Here is a 22,552-nt window from a genome sequence, read left to right as displayed (position 1 = left end):
TTTTAGGGAAGTAATTCTGAACATGTCATCTACAAGCTGATAAAGCAGAGATCAGTTCAACATGAAGCTCTCAAACTTTCCTGTCTCTGGATTTCCTTTCTACTCTTAAAATTCACTGTCTTAGAGCTAGAGCTATTAATGCTCTAGTGCCAAGGACCAGAGGAGTATGCTCTGCATGTGGGTGCACAGTTTCCATCTTAGACCACAAGAAGCACCAGCAATGGGAAACATACAAACTAAAACATTGTGATTCCTCAGGACAGAACTTGACATGCGAGTTATACCTGACACTAATTTCCTCAATTAGAAATTTAATCTGAGGAAGGTTGTACGTACTCAAACATGAAATCGTGTGAACAGAGCGATTTATTTTTGTATACACTGAAATTGAGATACCAAATAGTACATGTTACTGAACAATAAAAGGTTTGAAAATAATGGACAATTGAGAGAAACCCACAGTCTTCAGTATGGTGGGATCAAGTGTGTGTGTGTGTGTGTGTGTGTGTGTGTGTGTGAGAGAGAGAGAGAGAGAGAGAGAGAGAGAGAGAGAGAGAGAGAGAGAGAGAGAGATTGGTGGCAGGAAATGTGTACTGATGAAGGGTGAAACTTAATCATGAACAACTTTGTAATTGTACTTCATGTTGATTCAATTAAAGAATTTACTTTATTTTAAAAATAAATAAGAGTGTCCAATGGCTCCTGGTTTGGGGAACCATATGGGATGCCAGGGATTGAACCCAGGTTTATCCTGGGACAGCTGCATGCAAGGCAAATGCCCTACAAGAATTTTTTTAAAAAGTTCTCTCCCCTTCTGAAAGCCTAGTAATGTCTACTAGCATTCCATGATGCCAACAGATTCCTAATGTCTCTCCTCTGTGTTCCAGAACCTGTACAGATTCACTCACATTCCTACAGGCAGGTGCCTGGACCGCTCCGACGTCCTCCATCAGGTGTTCATCTCTAGCTGCGATGACAGCAAGACAAGTCAAAAGTGGGAAATGAATAACATTCACGGCATCTAGAAAGAATGAAGGAGCCAGTGTGTACCCACTGGCACCCGCTTCTAAACCTGGACTGAACCCAGCCTGAAACCTGCTGCAACTCACACACTCTGTACAGCTCCCAACCCATCACCTCCAGATCAATCGGTTTTGAAGGACATTGATAAACTGTGATGTTACAATAATAACATTATCATCTGCAGTTACTGTTTACAAAACTGCTTTTTACCTTAAACTTTGTAGATGTTTACATCCCTTTTCGTTTTGTTTTGATTTAAGATGATGTTGGTAATTTGTGCCTTTGGCTCTGTTTTGCTAGGAACAGGGTTAAAGGCTTCGTTGTCTTTTCGGGATTACACTCAGGGGTCTGAAAGGCAGTTTGATTTTTTTCCTCTCTCTTAAATACACACTTGAAAAAATAAGGTTGGAGTAACCAGATGTCATTTATAACTTGGTGATTGTCAACCTGTCGTGTCTCTTATTTAATTTGACATCAGTTTGAAGCACTGCCACAGGTTCTAGCCATGGTGGCCTTCCTTCACAGTCATGCTGCTTTTTTGAAAGGTGAATTTCAACACATTTAGTGCCTCTTTCATTTCTCAGTCTATATTTCAAGAGCTTTTGATGCAATTTCTAGGATGGTTTTAATGGAGTCGTCACCTGTCTGACTACTTTTCCTTCCTTGACATGAATTTATATGCTACCATGTGTTTTGACATTGAATGTTGTTTCAGTTGTCAAAGAAATGACAATGGGGACCATCCAAAGGCTTATTCCAGAGGGGTTGAAGATAATGTATCCTTAATTTCTAAAATCCTTTGTTGATACCAGTTCCTAAGATAGCAAAGTGACTCATCAACTAGAGAAAAAAAAATGTCCACTCAATTTGGATCTGTTATTTCTTAATTCTTTCTTGTCACTCTAGGAAACAAATAATTCTCAGCTTTGAAGCCTTCAAATACTGGTTAACAGAAACAATAAAACACCACTGTAAACCACATCAAAGATAACTCTGCGGGCTGGAGCAATAGTACATTTGTGTAGGGGGCTTGCTTGCCTTGGATATGACCATCCCGTGTTTTATCACCCCATATGGTTCCCCCAAGCCCTCCAGGAGTGAGCCCTGAATGCAGAGGTAGGAGTAAGCCCTGAACACTGCCAAGTGTGGCCCAAAAAAATGAAGGGGAAAAAAAAACTTCTGACTGATGTCAGAATGTCCAACCCTCATTAGTCTAAGCCTTACAAAACTGCATTATAATCTAAACTGTGCAAGATTGAAGCCAAGACTCTGAAGCCAAGACTGAATGGATGTTTCATTTCTGTCCTCACACAGATGAAATCCCCTGCACATTGGAATCATTTTTAGAGGATTATTTAAAAATTGTTGATCAACAAATCAGAATTGTTTTCTGTTCAGAGAATATATTATTTCCCTAGTGTTTCTTCAATTATTTTGTTGTTGTTGTTATTGTTTTTGATGTGGGTGGCGGGAGGGAAGGGGATGAACCATATTTCTGTTAGTGGTTTGTTTTGTTTTTTTCATTGAAAAGGTAACTTGTCTGTATTTAAACATTTATTAAGACAGTATCTTTTATACACAAACTGAATATTACAAGGGGTCAGAGAAGTCTTAATTTCTAAACAGATAGTATTTTATTTCCCTCAAGTACTTAAATGCTACATTAAGTGTAAAAATAAAAAGCGATAAGATGGTCACTAATAAGTAAATTAAGCATTTTTATATTGAATCATGATATAATAATGAAAGGAGTTCACAGACTCATTCACCAGAGGGAAATATTTAAATAAAAGCTTTAAAACAATATGACCTACATTACTATAAAAGGAAAGCTTACAAATTTGTCTCTCTAAGCTCAGCTCCCTAATATGGAGTCAAAGACCACATCCTAAATAAAGTTTTCTTGATAATTCTGATTTGTTGGTTTGTATTTTGCTGTTGATCTCTGGTCAACTGGTTTAACTTTCATTCATCTTCAGAAATATTTAGAAAGGAGTGCATTTCTATGCTTTTATAATTGCAAAATGAATCAGCTGAAAAAGAAACGAAATACTGGTACTATAATTTATAATTACTTTGTTTTTTGCAAATAGGCTCCATTTCTTTGTTGAATATAGATCATAACCTTGTTAACTATGCATAGTCTTAAGAAAGGTGGCACCAAACTGTGCATGTAAAATTTAAATGGGTATTTTGTGCAATTCATCAATATAATCTATGACAATGATTCTCTATATTGAAATTAGCAACCTTACCAAACACAAGAAACATCAGAAGCTGCTGCCATAATCACTATTTTCTACTGTAGGCTGCTTTGGAAAGAATTCACATATTCTTGCTTTGTAAATTGATATTATCACTATGCATTTCTACACATTTTATAAATTTGATTTATGCAGATTTTTGATACACTGTATGTTTCTGTAGAAATTGTATAAATATTCAAAATTTTATTGGGGATAAACTTGAGAAGTTTATGTATATCTTAATTCTGGGTTGCTTGTTTTTTAGGTGAAAAAAATAAAATACTGTATTTTAATCCATGACTTTTTTTTTTTTTACTATTTGTAATCATTTCTAAATCTCCTGCTTTATGCTGCATGTTTGAAGTAATTGATTTTATTATTTGCAAGGTGCACTGACATAAGAACTAAATTACCATAAACCATCCTTATATGTTTAATAGATACTTGAGCTGGTTAGAATTTTGCTTAATGTGTTTATGTAGACTGTTTCAACTTTACTTGTTTGTAGGAAGAAAACGTAAAGGTTTTTATAAGGAGTGGTCCTAGAATATTGTTCAGAGAGCCAGAACATATGTTTTCCATGCAGGAGACCTGGCACTTCATGGTCCCTGGAGCACTGGGCCAGGAATAACTCCTGAGTATTGCCAAGAAATATGGTTAAAACAAAAACAGAAACAAAAATACTTTGTCCCCCAAGGATCACTGAGCTAACAGTACTACCTGAACACCATCAGATATGACCAAAAATCAAAGACTTATTCTTAACTCTGGTCATCTATTGATAGTAAAATTTTAAGTTTTTTAAATATATACAAATATACATTATTTGTTTTAAATATTTTAAATATAAATATGTGATATATTTATATAATATCTCTTCAATTATATAAAAAAAAAACCAACTTTGGCAAATATATTTTGTCTTTAGATCAACTGAGTGTAGGCGCCCGTGAGGTGGCGCTAGAGGTAAGGTGTCTGCCTTGCAAGCGCTAGCCAAGGAAGGACTGCGGTTCGATCCCCCGGCGATCCCCCGGCGTCCCATATGGTCCCCCAAGCCAGGGGCAATTTCTGAGCGGTTAGCCAGGAGTAACCCCTGAGCATCAATGGGTGTGGCCGGAAAAAAAAAAAGATCAACTGAGTATTGAGAAGGGAAGGGAAACCAAAGATAGGTTATAGGCCCTTCTGGTACAACACACATATCAAGAGAAAATATGGCTATATTTCAGTAAATGGACCTTTCTTTCAACTGACTTGGCTACTATCATATGTTTTAACACTCAGCTGTTGTACCCAAGAATTTGATAAAGTGATATCACACCAAACGGGAGTCAATGGGCTTTACATTCTTGAAATACAAGTTTTTATGAGACTTCATGAAACTACTTCATTTTTGGGTAAAACACTCTTGAAAAATATCTCCACTTATAATTCAAGGAAAAATATAACAGCTTCCCACCAGATTGTATAGTAAGCCAGCAGTTTGAGTTAATTGAAAGCATTATTTTAAAATATTGAGTAGTATAAAAAATACTTATAAAATTATAAATACTTATATAAAAAAGAAAACTCAATGGTTTGGAGCACAAGTTTTGTATGCACATAGTTCTTTGTTAAACCCCTAGTACCACTAGGTACTTAGTTCATTTTTTTTAGTTCAATTCTTTGAGCAGTACCAGTAGGAATTCCTGAGCAACTCGCCATAGATACGTGCCACAGGTCACTGAGGTCTGCTATGTGTAGCCACAAAACAAAACAAGCAAGCAAAAGAAAATTGATGATATATTAGAACAATGCTATCCAAAATACAGATAAAATTTAAGAATAATTCTAAGGAGTCCCAAGAGAGTGCAGCAGCTAAAGTCAACCTGGATTGATCCCCAGCATCCCATATGATTGAGTGAGCTTTCCCAGGAGTGATCCCTGAGCATAGAGCCAGGAGTTGCACAAAAATAAAAACAAAAACAAATTATTCTAGATAGCATTCTTTATTACTAAATTAGAGACTAAAGAATTGAGACCATTTCTAATTACTATGCAAAATTTATTTGTAAAATATTTGAAATGCCCATGAATGAGGGTGATGGATTTCAGTTTTCTGAGTCAGGCCTGGGCCTACATTAAACAGAGGATGGAGATCCTTATATTTTCATAATAGATTAGGTTATAATTGAGTAGCAATAGAATATGGTAAACTTTGTGTTTGGAGTCTGTTCCTCTATAATTTACCTTTGTGTCTTGAATAAATTATTTAAACCGTATGCTTTCATTTCTCATTGATAGTTAAATAATAGTATCTATTACATAGAAGCATTACTAGTATTGAATAGTGATCATACATAAAATGCCAGTTTATGGTAGATATGGACATATAAATGCTTGGTATTATCTGGCTTGAAAATATGTCTTTAAAAAAGAACTACTATAACTATACTGAAAAGTCTATCCCCTCTAGAAAGGCTATGTGCATAACAGGTGTTTCATATATAAGAAATTATTTGCCTTATCTTCCATGTAAAGAAATTAAGCTCGGGGGAGGGGGGCTGGAGAGATAGCATGGAGGTAAGGCATTTGCCTTTCATGCAGAAAGTCACTGGTTCAAATCCCAGCATCCCATAAGGTCTCCCATGCCTGCCAGGAGCAATTTCTGAGCGTGGACCCAAGAGTAACCCCTGAGCACTGCCTGTGTGACCCAAACACCAAAGGGGAAAAAAAAAATTTAAAACCTGTCTTGGGGCCGGAGAGATAGCATGAAGGTAAGGCTTTTGCCTTACATGCAGAAGGACGGTGGTTCGAATCCCCGGCATCCCGAGCCTGCCAGGAGCAATTTCTGAGTGTAGAGCCAGGAGTAACCCCTAAGCATTGCCAGGTGTGACTCAAAAACAAAAACAAAACAAAAAAAAAAATTTGGGGCCGGGCGGTGGCGCTGGAGGTAAGGTGCCTGCCTTGCCTGCGCTAGCCTAGGACGGACCGCGGTTCGATCCCCCGGCGTCCCATATGGTCCCCCAAGAAGCCAGGAGCAACTTCTGAGCGCATAGCCAGGAGTAACCCCTGAGCGTCACAGGGTGTGGCCCAAAAACCAAAAAAAAAAAAAAAATTAAATTCAGGGGGCCAGAGAAATAGCACGGCTGTAGGGCATTTGCCTTAGATGCAGAAGGATGTGGTTCGAATCCCAGCATCCCAAATGGTCCCCTGAGTTTGCCAGGAGCAATTTCTGAGCATAGAGCCAGGAGTAACCCCTGAGCACTGCCGGGTATATCCCCAAAAACCAAAAAAAAAAAGAAAAATTAAACTCAGAAGTTAAGTCTCTTAAGGCCAGATGTATATAGCAGGTAGGCCTTGCTAGGTCTGACTTATGTTCGATCCCCAGCATCCCAGAAGTTATTCTTGAATATAGACTCAGGAGTAACCCCTGAGCACTACTGAGTATGGTCCAAAAACATACAAAAAGATAAGTCTTAAATATGGGTCCAAGGTGAGAAACTTACCCATAAGGAAAAAAATGCTTCTCTCACACCATTCACATAGCATATTGAGTATTATTTTTAGTCTAATTTAACACCTGGAATAAACTAACACATCATAAAGAATATGTAACGTAACTTCTTTGAATTATCTTTCTCTATTACCTAAAAGTATCTAAAATTTCTCTTGGACTTTTGTAATAAGCAAATCTCCAGCTGACAATGATTGAATACCCAAACTTAAAGAGTAGAAAACAGGGATCAGTGGATGACCACTCAGGATAAAATATATGCGGCAACTGTAGTGCAGAGTTGGTGGCTGCTCAGACAACTGGAATGTACAGGACAGGTCCCTGGAGGGGGAGTGAGTTTGAATGAAATGTGCACAATTTTTCTAGCACTACCAGTTACATAGCAACATTCCCAGAAACAACCTAAATGCACATGGACAGGAGAATGACTTTTGTGAGCATGAATACACCCTGAAATGTTACACGGCCATGAACATGAGTCCATAGTATAGCAGAGTGAACAAGGCATTTCCCCAAAAAATACGTAGGCAAGCACTTTTTTTTTTTTTTTTTTTTTTGGTTTTTGGGCCACACCCGGTAACGCTCAGGGGTTACTCCTGGCTATGTGCTCAGAAGTTGCTCCTGGCTTGGGGGACCATATGGGACACCGGGGGATCGAACCGCGGTCCGTCCAATGCTAGCGCAGGCAAGGCAGGCACCTTACCTTTAGCGCCACCGCCCGGCCCCCGTAGGCAAGCACTTTCTGTAAAAATTAGTGACTAAAATTCTGAAAACCCAAAACCACACACATACACATTAAGCATGTAAAGGGCTTTGAAGTTCATTCCCTAGGACATGTGTCTCCTCCCTGCCCAGTCCCAATTCCCAATAAGGTAGAGAAATGCTTATACCTGGAGCTGGAACCATATTAGTGAGTAATGTGCCTGCTTTGCACGTGATCAACCTGGGTTCAAACCCTGACATTCCATATGGGTCCCTCAACCACTGCTAGTAGTAATTCTGAGTTCAGACCCAGATGTAACCCCTGAGCTTCACCCAGTGTGGCAAAAAAAAAAAAAAAAAAAAAAAAGAACCACGAAGAAAAATAAAAAATAAACATATCCTGTTAGAAAGCCCTGTTGGGCTGACATAGCATGCTACCAACCCAGCATCACTGGGAATGGTGGTACCTATGAAAAAATTTAAGACCAAAAAGACTGAAGACTGGAAGGGAAACAAATAATTAGATAAACCAAAGTAATTACTAGAAATTTCCACGTAATGTGTCAGATAGCAGACTAAATTAAAACTGAATTTTAGCAACCTTCAACAAGGTAGTTTCTAGCATATACAAACTACAAATTTTAGCTATATATTTTTTGGGTTTTTGGGTCACACCCAGCAGCACTCAGGGGTTACTCCTGGCTCTGCGCTCAGAAATCCCCCCTGGCCGGCACGGGGGACCAGATGGGATGCCAGGATTTGAACCACTGTCCATTCTGAATCGGTTAAGTGCAAGGCAAACACCCTACTGCTGTGTTATATGTCTGGCCCTATTAGATTATTTTAAGTTACAAACTTGGGGGGGGTGGGAGTTAAACTTTTTGAAATCACACAAAAATATTCAAAACTGTTATTTTTAAAGTATATAACTAACCCATAGTGGGATACTATACTGATCACTATTGATAAATGGCACAAAATGTGACAGCTTCCAATTGTACTAAAGGCCTTAAAAAAATTAAGTATGGGGCCAGAGATGTGGCCCTAGGACAGACCTCGGCTGTACTCCCCAGTGTCCCATATGGTCTCCCCAAGCCAGGGGCAATTTCTGAGCTCATAGCCAGGAGTAACCCCTGAGCATCAAACAGGTGTGGGCCAAAAAAACCCTCCAAAAAAAAAGTAGGGGCCCGGAGAGATAGCAAAGCAGCGTTTGCCTTGCAAGCAGCTGATCCAGGACCAAAGGTGGTTGGTTTGAATCCCAGTGTCCCATATGGTCCCCTGTGCCTGCCAGGAGCTATTTCTGAGCAGACAGCCAGGAGTAACCCCTGAGCACCGCTGGGTGTGGCCCAAAAACCAAAATTAAAAAAAAAAAAAAAAAAGTAGAATTCTTTCGACTTGTATAAAATTTATCAAGAATGTGAGTTTCCTTTGAAGGATATTATCTGTAGAGAAAACCAGATAGACACGACTCAAGGAAAGATAAACTCCACTAGCTAACCTTTTCACATTCGAACAATATTAAGGTCTGAACAATTTTTCTTAGAGATTGGGGTTATATTAAGTATTGCACAAGGATATACCTCAGGCATACCTGACACCAAGGATCATTGGATCCCAATGCAAAGTATGCACTGAAGTCCTTTAAGCCATCTCCTAGGACAGATTTAAAATTTAAAATCAAGGGGCCAGAAAGACAGCACAGTGGTTTGAATCCCAGTATCCCATATGGTTCCCTGAGCCTGCCAGGGGAGATTTCTGAGCAGAGCCAGGAGTAACCCAAGCGCTACCAGGTGTGACCCAAAAACCAAAAAGTAAAAATAAATTTCAAAATAAAGTCGTGGGGGGGCCTGGAGCAATAGTTAAGTGAGAAGGGCGTTTGCTTTGAATGCTGCCTACCCAGGCTTGATCCCCACATCCTATTAGGTCCCCAAACATTGCAATGAGTAATTCCTAAGCAGAGCCAGGAATAATCCCTGAAAACTGCTGGGTGTGACCCCTGTGCCTCCCACCCCACAGCCTAGTACTGGATAGCCTGGGATAAAAACTCTATTTTCAGTCTTTTCCAACACAACCATTCCTTAAAGTGAAAAGTCTCAAGATTTTTGACCCACTCTTCCAATGGAAGCACATGCCTCAAATCCTGAGCTTATTCTAAAACATCTTAAATAAAATCATTCTTTCTCAAGTCCTGAACTTACTCTTCTAAAGCACTTTTTAACCAAACAAGTGGGCCAAAAATAGCCCAGGGATGCTATATAAGGTGCTTCCCTTACATCTGATCAACCCCAGCTTCTATGCCCAGCAGAGCTTTTTCAATGTTAAAACTGAAAACCCACTCTACCTTGGACTTCCATTGTCAACAAAAAAATCTTTATCCAATAAAAAGGTTTATTGGAAAATAGAAGAAAAAGAAACTTCCCAGTCAGAAGAAACCTAAAACTGCTCCCATCCATATTAATATTTCTAAAAAGTATTAGGTATGGATTCACTTAACTCCCTCAGTTTATACCAGAAACCAGAGACAAACTTGTTTTGCTAAAACTGAACTTTTTAAAGTTCATTAAATTCTGATAATTTTTAAAAAGCACTTAGTAGCACCAATAATTAGGACAAATACAGTTCCCTTTAATCCTCTTTTCTTAAACCTTAAAACTATTAAACCAGAATTTTAAGTCAGTATTGTTCCACAGGTGTCTCTCATATTTTTTAATGAAAGCTAATTTAGAATTTAAGACAAACACAATAGAATATACATAATTTTATTACAAAATTTTCTTAAAAAACAAAATGCAACATTCTAAAAAATCCCAAAATTTCCTACCTTACTATTGCTACCAATTTTTTGTCTTACCATACACAAGAAATTAAAGAAACCATTAAATATTTAGAAACATTCAACATCAGAAGCTTTTAAATCTAACTGTGGAGTAGCTCCTCAAAAAGCTACAGCCTGCATTTTATTTTAAAAAAAAGTATTTTCTCTACAAAGAATTTTATCAGCTATACAAAAATCTGTACAGTTTTTATACTGAAGCTAATATTGAGCTGCACTTGAATTCACATTCTTAGCAAAATAATTGCCTGAGCGCACACAAACCCCATCCATTATCATTACAGAATAGCCATTTATTCTTCGTCGTCTTCCTCCTCCTCCTCGTCTTCCTCTTCCTCCTCCTCCTCATCCTCTTCATCATCTTCTGGTTCATTCTTCTTCTTTGAACCTGTAGGCCTGCCAGGACCCTTCTTTCCTACTTCACTTTTGCCCTTGGCACGGTATGCAGCAATATCCTGAAATATTTGGAGGGAAAAAAAAAAGACAATCAGCTTCCGGTGTCATAACTGTGAAAACCACTAAACTGTAAACAACTTGAGATTATTGGCCAATAACACTGATGACTGTCTAAAAATGTATTCAATCTAACGAAATTTTAAGTATATTTATTTAGTAATAAAACTAAGGTTAAAACAAAATCAGAAAAAAAAAATCAGTACTTTACCACCAATATCAATTTACTTCACATTGGTCCTTCAGTTTATCTACAGAAATCTGACATTTCTATGTCAAAGTACTGCTAAAGATAAAAGCCCCTTAGGCCAGAGAGATACTACAGCAGGTAAAGGTACTACTACACCTTGAAAGAGATGAGCCCCAGTTCCATTACTGGGGTCCCATTCGATGCACCCTAAACACTGCCAGGACTGGTGTAAAACCAGGAGTAACCCAAGCATCGCTGTGTGTGGCCAAAAAAGAAAAAAAAAATAAACGTGAAAAATAATTTATTGTCTCTTGTTAATTAAAAGACCGACATAACTGAATAATTAATCTATACACAAGAATCTATCTGCCCTACAAATACTTCTAAAGCCAAAATTTTCAATTAGTCTGTTGCCCATGTAAACACCACCCTTAAAAAAAGAGCCAGCCGCCTAAAACCATCAATACATCAAGTCCATTCATTCCGCAAAGCCCAACTTGGACTTGAGACCAGGCAGGCACCTTTTCGTATTTCTCCTTCAGCTTCGCCGCTTTCTGCTCGTAGGGCTGCTTATCCTTGGCGGACTGCTCAGACCACATCTCCCCCAGCTTTTTGGCCGTATCCCCAATGGACAGCCCGGGGTGCTCGCTCTTGATCTTGGGGCGATATTCCGAGCAAAACAGGAAGAAGGCCGACCTGAGAGGAAGCAACAGGCCGAGTGAGTGGTCGGTCGCAGGGCTTGCCAACAAGACGGGGGGCTGTTGGGGGGGGGGGTGTGGCGAGAAAGGGGCGCCTGGGGCTCACTTACGGGGGCCTCTTGGGCGCATTGGGGTCTTTCTTCTTGCCCTTCGCCTTAGCATCCACCTTGCTGGGCACGTAGTTCTTCATCTCGCGGTCGTAGCGGGCCTTGTCGCTCTTGGCCATGTCCTCGAACTTGGACTTCTCCTTGGCAGACATGGTCTGGGGGTGCAAACGAGTGGGGGGGGAGGGAGGGAGGCGATGACTCGACCCGCCCGAAATCGAGGAGGCGACACCCTCGGGGTGGGAAGAAAAACTGGCAAATTTAATTTGTGGCTGTGAGGAAAGGGTGGGGGTGTGTATGTGTGTGGATCTTGCCCCGCCAAAGCTTTTCCCCCACAGGAAATATTTAAAATATATATAGAGACAAATATTTAGGGGTGGGGTGGGGTGAGAGAAACCCCTTTGTCCCCACAGGAAGTACGTGTTTAAAACCTAAATATTTAGGGGCGCTGCGGTGTGGTGCGGCGTGACGGGAGCGCCCCCCCTCGGCTCTCACCTTCCACCTCTCGGAGCACTTCTTGGAGAACTCGGCGAAGTTGACGGCGGAGTCCGGGTGCTTCTTCTTGTGCTCCTCGCGGCAAGTCTGCACGAAGAAGGCGTACGAGGACATCTTGCCCCGCGGCTTGTTGGGGTCTCCTTTGCCCATGGCGACGGCGAGGCCGCGTGTGCTGAGGAGGGAAGAAGAGAAGGGAAAGGAAGGGAGGCGGCGGGCGGGCGGGCGGGGGCGTGAGCGCGAGCGCGGGCCCGGGCGGGGTCGGGCTTCCCGCCCAAAGAGCCGCGCGCGCCGCCCGCCCGCCCCGGGCGCTCGCTCCCCGTCAGGCCCGTCGCCTCCCGACCCCAGGGAGACGGACGCCAAGCACAGGCCGCCGCGTCGTCGTCCGGCCCCGCTCAGCTCTCCGGCTCCTCGCCCCGTGAGCCACCCGCCGCCGCCCAGTCAGGCTTACAAAGCAGGGAGAAGCCGAGCGAGACGACTCCCCGCCTTCCCTGCGCGCTTTTTACCTCAGAGTCCGCCGAGTTGGCTTCGCTGGCGCCTCAGTCGCCGCGACCCGCCGAGGCTCGTTCCGGGGAGAACTGGTCGGTCGCTAACGCGAGCCGCAGCCTCTTGTTTTGCACTCTTGTACGCGCCACGGCAACTTGACAAGCCCGGCTTCCCCGAGCCACGCCCCCTCCTCTCTGATTGGTGCGGAGGGTTATTCAAATCTCTCTAGCTCCCGCCCCTCCTCGGCACGCCGCCTTCCTATAGGTCCGAAGATCCTCCGGTCCCGCCTACCCCCTTCAGCCTAGCAGGTTCGGTGGGTCGCCCAAGTCGTTAACTCCCAGACCCGTTAGAACCGGTCGGGAGAGGAATGTCCGGCTCGATCCTGATTGGCGGCGGGAAAAAAAAAGGTTTGAAAAATGGCGGGCCCGACGCTGAGTGGCTGGAGCGGCCGATGGGGGCGTGGCCGTCTTGAAAGAGGGGAAAGAAAAAAAAAACAACAAAAACCCGCCACCTGGAGAAAGCCGGAGCCGGCCGCCCGCCTCAGGGACTCGGGGAGCTTCCATCCGGGTATGACGACCGCGACCGCGGCGGCGCTTCCGGCGCTTCCGCGAGCTGCTCCTGAGGTAATAACAGGAGCAGCCCGCGCGGCCCGGAGGCTCCACTTGCGTCTCGCTCGCGGAGTCGCGGCCCCGGGAGCTGAGGGGATCCCGCGCCACACTCTCCTCCTTCCTCTCCGGGCGCTTTGTCTCCCCGAAATGACGGGGAACTTGGGGGGCGGAAACCTGCCCGATCTGCACCCCCTTTTGCCTTTCCCCGAGCGCCTCGTCCGGACATGATCTTCGAAGGGCCTTTGCAGGGACCCCCGTTCCCCCTAAACTCACTCAAGCCCCCCCCCACCGCCCAGGCCGGGCTGAAAAAGTGGGGTTCAGGGGGGCAACCCTCGGAAAGCGTGGGGCGGGACCAGGCTGGGGTTTGTTTGGCTTGCAAGCCGCCCTGGGTTACCCCGACTTCTGGGCGCCGTCGGATCGTCGCTCCTTGTGGGGTGCTCATCGCTGCTGCGACGGCCGAGCGACCTGTCGTCCGAACAAGAAGCGGGTGCTCTAGATTTTTGGCATGTGGATTGCGGGGTGCAGAGTGCAACCTTGGGTTTCTTCGTGCCCCCCCAAAAAATGATGCAGTGAACCCTGCGGGGAGCTGGGCCCTTGATTGCCTGTTGGAGAGGAAGTTGGCGGGGTCGGGGTGCCTTTGGGAGTTTGCAGGGGGGGGGACAAAGTGCAACCTTGGGTTTCTTTGTGCCCCCCCCCATAATACAGTGAACCCCGGGCCTGGGTCCTTGATTGCCTGTTAGAGAGGAAGCTGGCCGGGTGGGGGGGGGTGCCTCTGCATGTTGGTGCAGAGGGGAGTTTGTAGAGGTAAGGAGGCGTGCTCAGATCTGACTGCCTACGGGTGAACCCCGAATCCACTGGCTGGTGTCCTTCTGAAGTTCCCTGAAGCTGGACTGGGAGCTTGTCTCGTATACACAGCTGATCCGGGTTTGAGCCCTGGTACTCGCAGGTCCTTCCACCCTGCCCCAAGGGCCCCCCAACACCAAGAAAAAGGTGCTTGTGTACTATCTCATCGATTTTTTCTTTCGTTTCAGTAGATGCTTTATTTTTTTTTCTTTTTCTTTTTTATTGTTAAATTATCTTTATTTAAACACCGTGATGACAAACATGATTATAGTTATATGATTACAGTCATGTAAAGAACACCCCCCTTCACCAGTGCAACATTCCCACCACCAATTTCCCAGATCTCCCTCCGCCCACACCACTCTCACCTGTGCCTGTACATAAGCTTATGTTTTATTTTCATGTCTGCAGAAAAGCACTTGGGAATTAAACATATTTGGGGGGGGGGGGAGAATTAAATATGTTTTGACAAAACTTTTTTTTTCATGCTATCTTCATTTAAACACCATGATTTACAAACATGTTTGTAGTTGGGTTTCAGTTATAAAAAAAAGAACACCCCTCCCATCAATTTTCTTAATCATTTCACTAGGAGTGTGCCCTGAACACAGATAGCCGTGTCCCCACATATAATAATAAAAGAATTTGGACGCAAAGAGGGCTCATCTGTGGAGAAAACAACCCATACTTAATCTTTTACCATGGGAAGAAAAGAATGCACTCTTGACACCCGAGTCTTTGAGAACTAGAGTGAAGTGATCAGTGAAATAACATTCAAGTGACAGCTGAACAGGTAGTTAAAGAACAACTCTTTGGGGGGTGGGGGGAGACCTTAGCACAAAGAAGGTGCTTTACAGCCACTAACCAGAGTTCAATCTTAGGTGCCCAATTTAATCCTCGGAAGCCAGCCATGAGTGATTCCTGAACATTGCCAGGTTGGCACCAAAACCAAAGCATACCCCAAGAAAGAATTTTTTAGTTTTCAATAAAAACTATTCAAGATGTAGTAGCAACCCCAAATATTGTTCTGGGATCAATTAAAATATTAGGACCTTTCACTATTATTTACTTGACATACTTTATCAGAAAATTTACATGTCCTATCTGGAGGTAATGCGGAAAAGAGCCTACTGTGTTTCTCCTATGGTTCTAACTGAAAAAAGATAAGACTAAATTTTTAAGGGCCATTTTAGAATATTTTAATTTCATATATTCTAGAAATGATTTCAAAAATTTCTTTTCAGAATGCCTCTAAAATTATAAAGGAAAGTATTTCTGTTCGTTATTTAAAAATGTGCAAATTTTAATTCAGAGGAAACTGATAGTATACTTGCATTTCTAAGATTTTGACTGGCAGTGTTTTTGGTCTCTAAACTATCATTCACCTCTTAAGTTATATTTTTGGGACCTTGGAGAGTCACACCTGGCATTGCTCAGGGGACCATACTTTTGGAGATGAAACTCAGGCCTCCTGCATGCAAGCACGTGTCCAGCCTGGGAAGTGCTCTCTCCAATCTAGGAAAATGGTTTTAAATTTTGCAATTGGTTAGTGACAGGAACATAAAAATAATAATTTTTAAAACATCAAGGAAGGGCCAGAACAGTGAGTAGGATATTTGCCACACAAGTGACTGGCCGTGGTTTGATCCCTGGCATCCCATGTGGTCCCCAGTTTACCAGAAGTAATTTCTGAGTGCAGAGCCTGGTGTAACACCTCAGGGAGAGAGCCATGTAGCTCAGTGGTAGAGCACTTGCCTTGAATGTGTCAGGCCCTAGATTTAAGCTCTAATACCACACATATAACTTCTGTAACTTAGATTCTTAAAAATGGGACTGGAATGATAGTACAGTGGGTAAGCTACTTGCCTTGCACTTGGATAACCTGGGTTTGACCCATAGAATACCATGTAGTCCCTTGAACAACATCAGGAGTGATTCCTGAGCATAATAGAGCCAGGAGTAAGCCCTGAGCATCATTGCATGACTGAGTGTGTCCCTCAAAAAAAAAAAAAAAAAAAAAAATCTTGTAAGAATACCAGCTAGCAATCCTGCTTACTTTGAAAATATTGAAATAAAATAGGCTTTTTTGCCAAATATCTATAAACTATACCAAGCTTTAGATTATGTAATAATGCTGGAATTTGTAATAAAAGTATTTCACTTTATTTGCCAAACTTTTCCTGGATAGGCCAGAACAACAGTACAGTAGGTACAACACTCACCTAGCATGCAACTGACAGGGTCCAATCCCCAGAGTCCCATATGGTCCCCTAAGCGTCATCGGGTGTGACCCAAACTCCTCCCCCCCCCAAAAAAAAAAGCCTAGGTTAAACATTTCACAAATGATACAACTAGTACCAATAATCAATTTTGAATTAGGACTGAACTGTTTCCAAAATAGATTTCCTAGTCTATGGCTATTCTGTAGAAAAACTGGTATGTATCAAGAGCAATGTAAATATAGTAAAACTCTATGAATTATCTGGGTTCTGAGTTGTGCTAACTACTTAAATTCCTATTATTTATTCAGTAAAATTTCCTAAAGTTGAACTTAATCATCAAATCAAATTCAAAAACCCTACACCTCAGGACCCAAGTTGCACTGCATCCTCAATCCATTAAACCATTGACCCCCTTAACCAGGAGTCTCCAGGAGTGGTCAGGCCCCCCTGGTTAGCAGTTGGGAAAACCCCTAAAATAAAATAAGAAAGTAATCTCTATTACCATTAGAACAACCCCAAGCATAGCTGGTTGTGGCCAAAAATAAATAAATAAATAAATAAATAAATAAATAAATAAATAAAAAAGTAATCTGTATTAGAAGGCCAGCAATTAATGGCTACTAAGGACAGGCCAACTTTAACATCATTAATCATTAAAGAAGTGCCAACAGTGATGCCACTGCTTACCCATTGGAACGACTATGTTGCAAAATGGAAAATACTGAAATGGGAATACTTATATATCCCTGGTGGCAATATTCAATACAGCCACAACTTAAAGTGTTGATGGTTTCTCCAAATTTAACAGACCCAATGATTCCATTCCTCCTAGGCTACAGAAATGAAATCTGTCCTGACTTTTTAATGTCAATGTTTAGCAGCTATACTTGTAAAAGTAAAAATCTAGGAAATTCAAATACTAACTTACCAGTAAAAAAAATAAGTATATGATATATCCATATAATAGACTATTAATAATAAGTAGAGGGGAGAAAAGAAACAAACACTAATCCAGGCTATAATATGAATGAACCATTAAAAATCTTATGCTAAGTGAACGAAGTCAGACAAAATAAGACATAGAATAATAACATCCATATGAAATTTCTAGAAAGTGAAATGTGTGGACACAAAAAGTGAGATGATGACTATTGTTCAAGCTTGTGGCAGAGACTGAATGTAGCTTTAGCAAGTAATGGGAATGTCCTTATACTGAATTTTGTTGAGGGATGGCAACTATATAAGAAAATACTATTGAGGGCCAGAGCGACAGCACAGCAGTAAGCCTTGCACACGGCTGACCCAAGAAAGACCTTGGTTCAATCCCTTACGTCCCATATGTTCCCCCAAGTCAGGAGCAATTTCTGAGCGCATAGTCAGGAGTAACCCCTGAGCATCATGGGGTGTGGCCCAAAAACCAAAAAGAAAAAAAAAAGAAAATACTATTGAACTGCATTTTCCATACATGAAATTTGTGCTATGTAATTTGTATCTTGGTGAGAAAAGAAAGTTGTCATTGACTGTTCTTGAGCGATAGCACATCGGGCATTTTGCCTTTCACGCTGCTGATACAGGTTCGATATCCAGAATTCCACAGGGTCCTGGATCCTGCCAGGAGTGATTTCTGAACACAGCCAGGAGTAACCCCTGAACGCTGCAGGGTGTGACCCAAAAACAAAACAAACAAAAAAAATGTCATTGACTTATTTTTCCACTTGCAGAACACTATATTCAAAATAATTAAGATCAATTTAGCTGCACTCAGGGGTTACTCCTGGCTCTACTCTCAGAAATTGCTCCTGGCAGGCTTGGGGGACAATATGGGATGCCGGGATTTGAACCACCGTCCTTCTGGATGCAAAGCCTTCCCTCCATGCTATCTCTCCGGCCAAAATTATTCTTTTTTTTTTTTTTTTTTAGGGTGGGGGTTATTTTTGGGCCACACCCGGTGATGCTCAGGGGTTACGCCTGGCTATGCGCTCAGAAATCGCTCCTGGCTTAGGAGACCATATGGGATACTGGGTAATCAAACCACGATCTGTCCTAGGCTGCTCGCAAGGCAGACCCCTTACGGCGTTCGCCATTGCTCTGGCCCCGACATTTTTTTTTAATTTTGGTTTTTGGGTCATACCCAGCAGCGCTCAGGGGTTACTCCTGGCTCTACGCTCAGAAATCGCTCCTGGCAGGCCCGGAGGACCATATGGGATGTCTGGATTCGAACCACTGTCCTATATGCAAGGCAAACACTTCCATGCTATCTTTCTGGCCCCTCATTTTAGACTTTTAACATTGGAACTACAACATAGAGTATTAAAAAAAAATAAGTAGCATTTGAGAGAAAGTAAATCCAACTAATCAGGAAATAATTCTAAGTCCTAGAAAAAAATTTTTTGTCTGGAGTCAGGCCACACCTTGTGGTTCTGAGGACTTACGCCTGGCTCTGCATTCAGGAATTACTCCTGGCAGTGTTCAGGGAATCATATGGGATGCTGGGAAATGAACTCAGGTTGACCATATTCAGGCAGTACCCACTGTACTATTTCTCTGACCACGTTTTGTAATAACTTTGTTCACTTGACCCACATTTAACTGAATATCTCTTGCTTTTTATAATAGGAAAAAGGAAAATAATTTCTTTGTAATTTTTATGTAATTTCATAGGTGTTTCCCGTTAATGTGAATTTTCGTTTTGTTTTTTTTTTGGGGGGGGGGGCACACCCGTCGGTGCTCAGGGGTTACTCCTGGCTGTCTGCTCAGAAATAGCTCCTGGCAGGCACGGGGGACCATGTGGGACACCGGGATTCGAACCAACCACCTTTGGTCCTGGATCGGCTGCTTGCAAGGCAAACGCCGCTGTGCTATCTCTCCGGGCCCTAATGTGAATTTTTGGTATGTTAAACTATGTTGTTGGGGGGGTAGGGAGGAAGGAGATCTGGGAAATTGGTGGTGGGAAAGTTGCACCGGTGAAGGGGGGTGCTCTTTACATGACTGTAATCATACAACTATAATCATGTTTGTAATCACGGTGTTTAAATAAAGATAAAAAAAATAAAGAAAAAAAAACTATGTTGTTTTTTGTTTTGGGAGGGATTGTTTTGTTTTTGGGTCACACCCGATGGTGCTCAGTGGTTTACTCCTGGCTGTGCACTCAGAAATCTCTCCCCAGCAGGCACTGTGGGACCATATGGGATGCCGGGATTTGAACCACCATTCGTCCTGGATCGGCTGTGTGCAAGGCAAATGCCCTACCGCTGTGCTATCTCTCCAGGCCCCAATGTTAAAACTACGTTGATCTTGGGCTGGAGAGACAGACAGTATAGCGAGTAGGAAACTTGCCTTGCCTGTGGCTGACCCAGGTTCAATCTGGTGCATCCCCTGAGCCCACCAGCAGAGATCCCTGAGCACTGCCAGGTGCTGAAAAACAAACAAAAACTATGTTGTCTTATATCTAAGTTTGAAATAACTCAGTAATGTTTTGAGCTAGATATACAATTGTCTAGCTTTTCTAGATGAAGAGTCACTGAGGCAAAGAGGAAGTAAGTTACTTGCCTAAGGTCACAGTGTGGTTAATATCCAGTCAGGAAAAGAATTATTTTCTGGGGCCGGAGAGACAGCATGGAGGTAAGGCATGCAAAAGGACAGTGGTTCGAATCCCGGCATCCCATATGGTCCCTCAAGCCTGCCAGGAGCAATTTCTGAGCGTACAGCCAGGAGTAACCCTTGAGCACTGCCGGGTGTGACCCCAAAATAAACAGAATTACTTTCTCATTGAATAAAATTACCTGGGAAGGATTCCAAATGTCTTGGCTTGAATCATTTACCCACCCAATGAAGCAAACACTTTAGCTGAGATGTGAGTGTGGGGAATGAAAGAACTAACCTAGTGGAAAAGCCCCTTCCATTCTGAAGACAAGGATTTCAAGTGCAGGTAGTTTTATCTGGCTGACTCTGGAAACACCTGGAAGGGGTGGGGAAGTGAGATAAAAAGGGAAGGAGGAATCAGAAGCAACTTTATCAATCAACTTGTACTGGGAAGAATTAGAGAGTAATTCCACGGGAAAACGGGTGGTATGAAAAGCAGGCCTCAGAGTTGTCCCACCGAAGGGCCAAGAGACCTGAGATCTTTTATATAACAAATCCCATCCTCCTCAAAGAAGCCTGCTCCTACTGCAGGCACTTTCCAATTCCCCAACGACACCCTGACTGGGCTGCTTTGACTCTTAAGAGAAAGCCCTCAAGCAAAGAGATGGAGGCTAGCTGAAAATCTGCCTGAGGACATTAAAGCAGTCAAAAATCGCTGGAGGGAGTGGGAATTGCTGGCAGAGATCTAATGGGTCTACAACTTTTTTGGTTGATAAAAATTTTCCCTGCACAAAGTTGTAATGGTTTCAAAAGAAATTATGCTGTGAACATTTTTAGAAAGTAGAAGTATAATGCAAAGAATGGCTTTTAGGGCCTGAGCAATAGCTCAGGATTAGGGCTTTTGCCTTGCATGCAGCAAATCCAGGACCAATCCCTGGCATCCCATATGGTCCCCCGAACCTGCCAGGAGTGATTTCTGAAGGCAGAGCCAGGAGTAACCCCTGAGTGCCGCTGGGTGTGGCCCAAAATCACCAACCCCAATAAAATTAGTGTAAGTGGGAAGGTTTATAAAATACAAAATTAAAAAAAAAAAGGAATGGTTGTTTTGAAGCTTCTTTTTTTGTTGTTGTTTTTGGTTTTTGGTTTTTGGGCCACACCCGTTTGGCGCTCAGGGGTTACTCCTGGCTATGTGCTCAGAAATTGCCCCTGGCTTGGGGGGACCATATGGGACGCCGGGGGATCGAACCGCGGTCCTTCCTTGGCTAGCGCTTGCAAGGCAGACACCTTACCTCCAGCGCCACCTACCCGGCCCCATTTTGAAGCTTCTTGAATACAAAGAATGTGCACCATGTTTTATGTCTGACAGGATATATCAGACCTATACATAAGTCATAGGCTCAAATATTGACTTAGCAAAAGTGTTCAATAATGCCTGAATGTGTCATTTTCTAGGTTTATAAACTGAATTTATAAATAACTTAGGAAATAATTCTTCATGTTTCAAGAATTTTCAGTAAAAACGTCATATTCTCATCTTTTTAAATAAATCATTGTCTTTTATTTGATCATTCATTATTATGCTTTCCATTCTTTTAAAATGTAGTCCATTGTAGGTATCTGTTCATTGCCTACCCATACACATTCTCTCCTTACTTAAAATATACCTTGATAACAAGTAGATTATTGACAGGTTGCTGTTGGTTCAAATCAATTGAGAGAATGCTACTCTCTAGCATAAAGAAAAGGCAAAAGAATTATTAATGCCAAACCCAACATTGTTGAAGTACTGAATTATTCTTTCTTTTCTCATCTGTCAGAAAAAGCAATTTCTATTAATGCTGCAAAACAGTTATAGCCAGTCAGTAAATCATAACTAAATTACAATTCTTTGTTTTGCATAACTATTTCAAGACAAGTAATTTTATTTCTGAAGTAAATTATTTAAAATAGTAATTCATGGCAAGAGGGAAACTGGTGACATTGGAAGTTAGTGGACACTGGGGTAGGGACTGATATTAGGACAATGCATTCCTGAAATTCAATCACAAATATCTCTAACTTTATAATTCATGGTGATTCTATTAAAAAGGAGTAACTCGGCCAGGAGAAATAGCATGGAGGTAAGGCGTTTGCCTTGCATGCAGAAGGACGGTGGTTCAAATCCTGGCATCCCATTTGGTCCCCTGTGCCTGCCAGGAGCGATTTTCTGAGCATAGAGCCAGGAGTAACCCCTGAGCGCTACCGGGTGTGACCCAAAAACAAAAAAAAAAAAGAAAAAAGGAGTAACTCATAGAAAACATACATGAGTGGTCAGTGTTTGGCCACATTAAATTTAATCGCAGTATTCCTCAGCAATCTACCTGGTCTGGGCCTTCATTACTGATATTTTAAGACCTCAGCTTTTTCCACTCTTGAGAGAGTTCTCTAGAGAAACCTGTGTTCTCTCTTGAACACTTCTTCCTCTCCCCTCACACTTCTCTAAATTGCTTTTATTAAAACTGTTTGATTCACTAGAAAATAAAAAATAACACATTTACAGGAGCTCAGTAGGGAGGGCTCTAGTATTGAGAAAGTTAT

The 22,552-nt window shown here is 42.1% G+C and overlaps 2 protein-coding genes across 2 annotated transcripts in view; one reads left to right on the top strand and one right to left on the bottom strand.

The window, feature by feature from the left end:
- Nucleotides 1-3,562, top strand: part of GALNT7 (polypeptide N-acetylgalactosaminyltransferase 7) — a 153,708-nt gene extending 150,146 nt beyond the window's left edge. Inside the window, exon 12 of the mRNA XM_049772672.1 lies at nucleotides 888-3,562. Within this exon, the coding sequence (XP_049628629.1) occupies nucleotides 888-1,025 (138 nt within the window). The 3' untranslated portion in view covers nucleotides 1,026-3,562. The remainder of the gene's footprint in view (nucleotides 1-887) is intronic.
- A 6,958-nt stretch (nucleotides 3,563-10,520) lies between these two features.
- HMGB2 (high mobility group box 2) lies at nucleotides 10,521-12,399 on the bottom strand. Its single transcript, XM_049771319.1, has 4 exons — nucleotides 12,238-12,399; nucleotides 11,749-11,900; nucleotides 11,462-11,636; nucleotides 10,521-10,752 (listed from the first exon to the last, which is right to left on the bottom strand). Exons 1-4 carry the CDS (start codon nucleotides 12,385-12,387, stop codon nucleotides 10,591-10,593), a joined length of 639 nt encoding a protein of 212 aa, XP_049627276.1. The 5' UTR covers nucleotides 12,388-12,399; the 3' UTR covers nucleotides 10,521-10,590.
- Nucleotides 12,400-22,552: the final 10,153 nt, after the last annotated feature.

This window comes from Suncus etruscus, chromosome 4, assembly GCF_024139225.1.
Source record: "Suncus etruscus isolate mSunEtr1 chromosome 4, mSunEtr1.pri.cur, whole genome shotgun sequence".
Lineage (NCBI taxonomy): Eukaryota > Metazoa > Chordata > Mammalia > Eulipotyphla > Soricidae > Suncus > Suncus etruscus.
The sequence above is the reverse complement of the archived record's forward strand: the minus strand, read 5'-3'. Positions and strand labels throughout refer to the sequence as shown.

What these genes read in the sequence shown, in the direction of transcription:
- HMGB2 (XM_049771319.1), bottom strand. Translation starts at nt 12,387, where the DNA reads ATGGGCAAAGGAGACCCCAACAAGCCGCGGGGCAAGATGTCCTCGTAC. An exon ending in AATGCGCCCAAGAGGCCCCC is followed by an intron (nt 11,637 to 11,748) that starts GTAAGTGAGCCC and finishes GCTTCCTCTCAG; the next exon opens with GTCGGCCTTCTTCCTGTTTT. An exon ending in TGAAGGAGAAATACGAAAAG is followed by an intron (nt 10,753 to 11,461) that starts GTGCCTGCCTGG and finishes CAAATATTTCAG; the next exon opens with GATATTGCTGCATACCGTGC.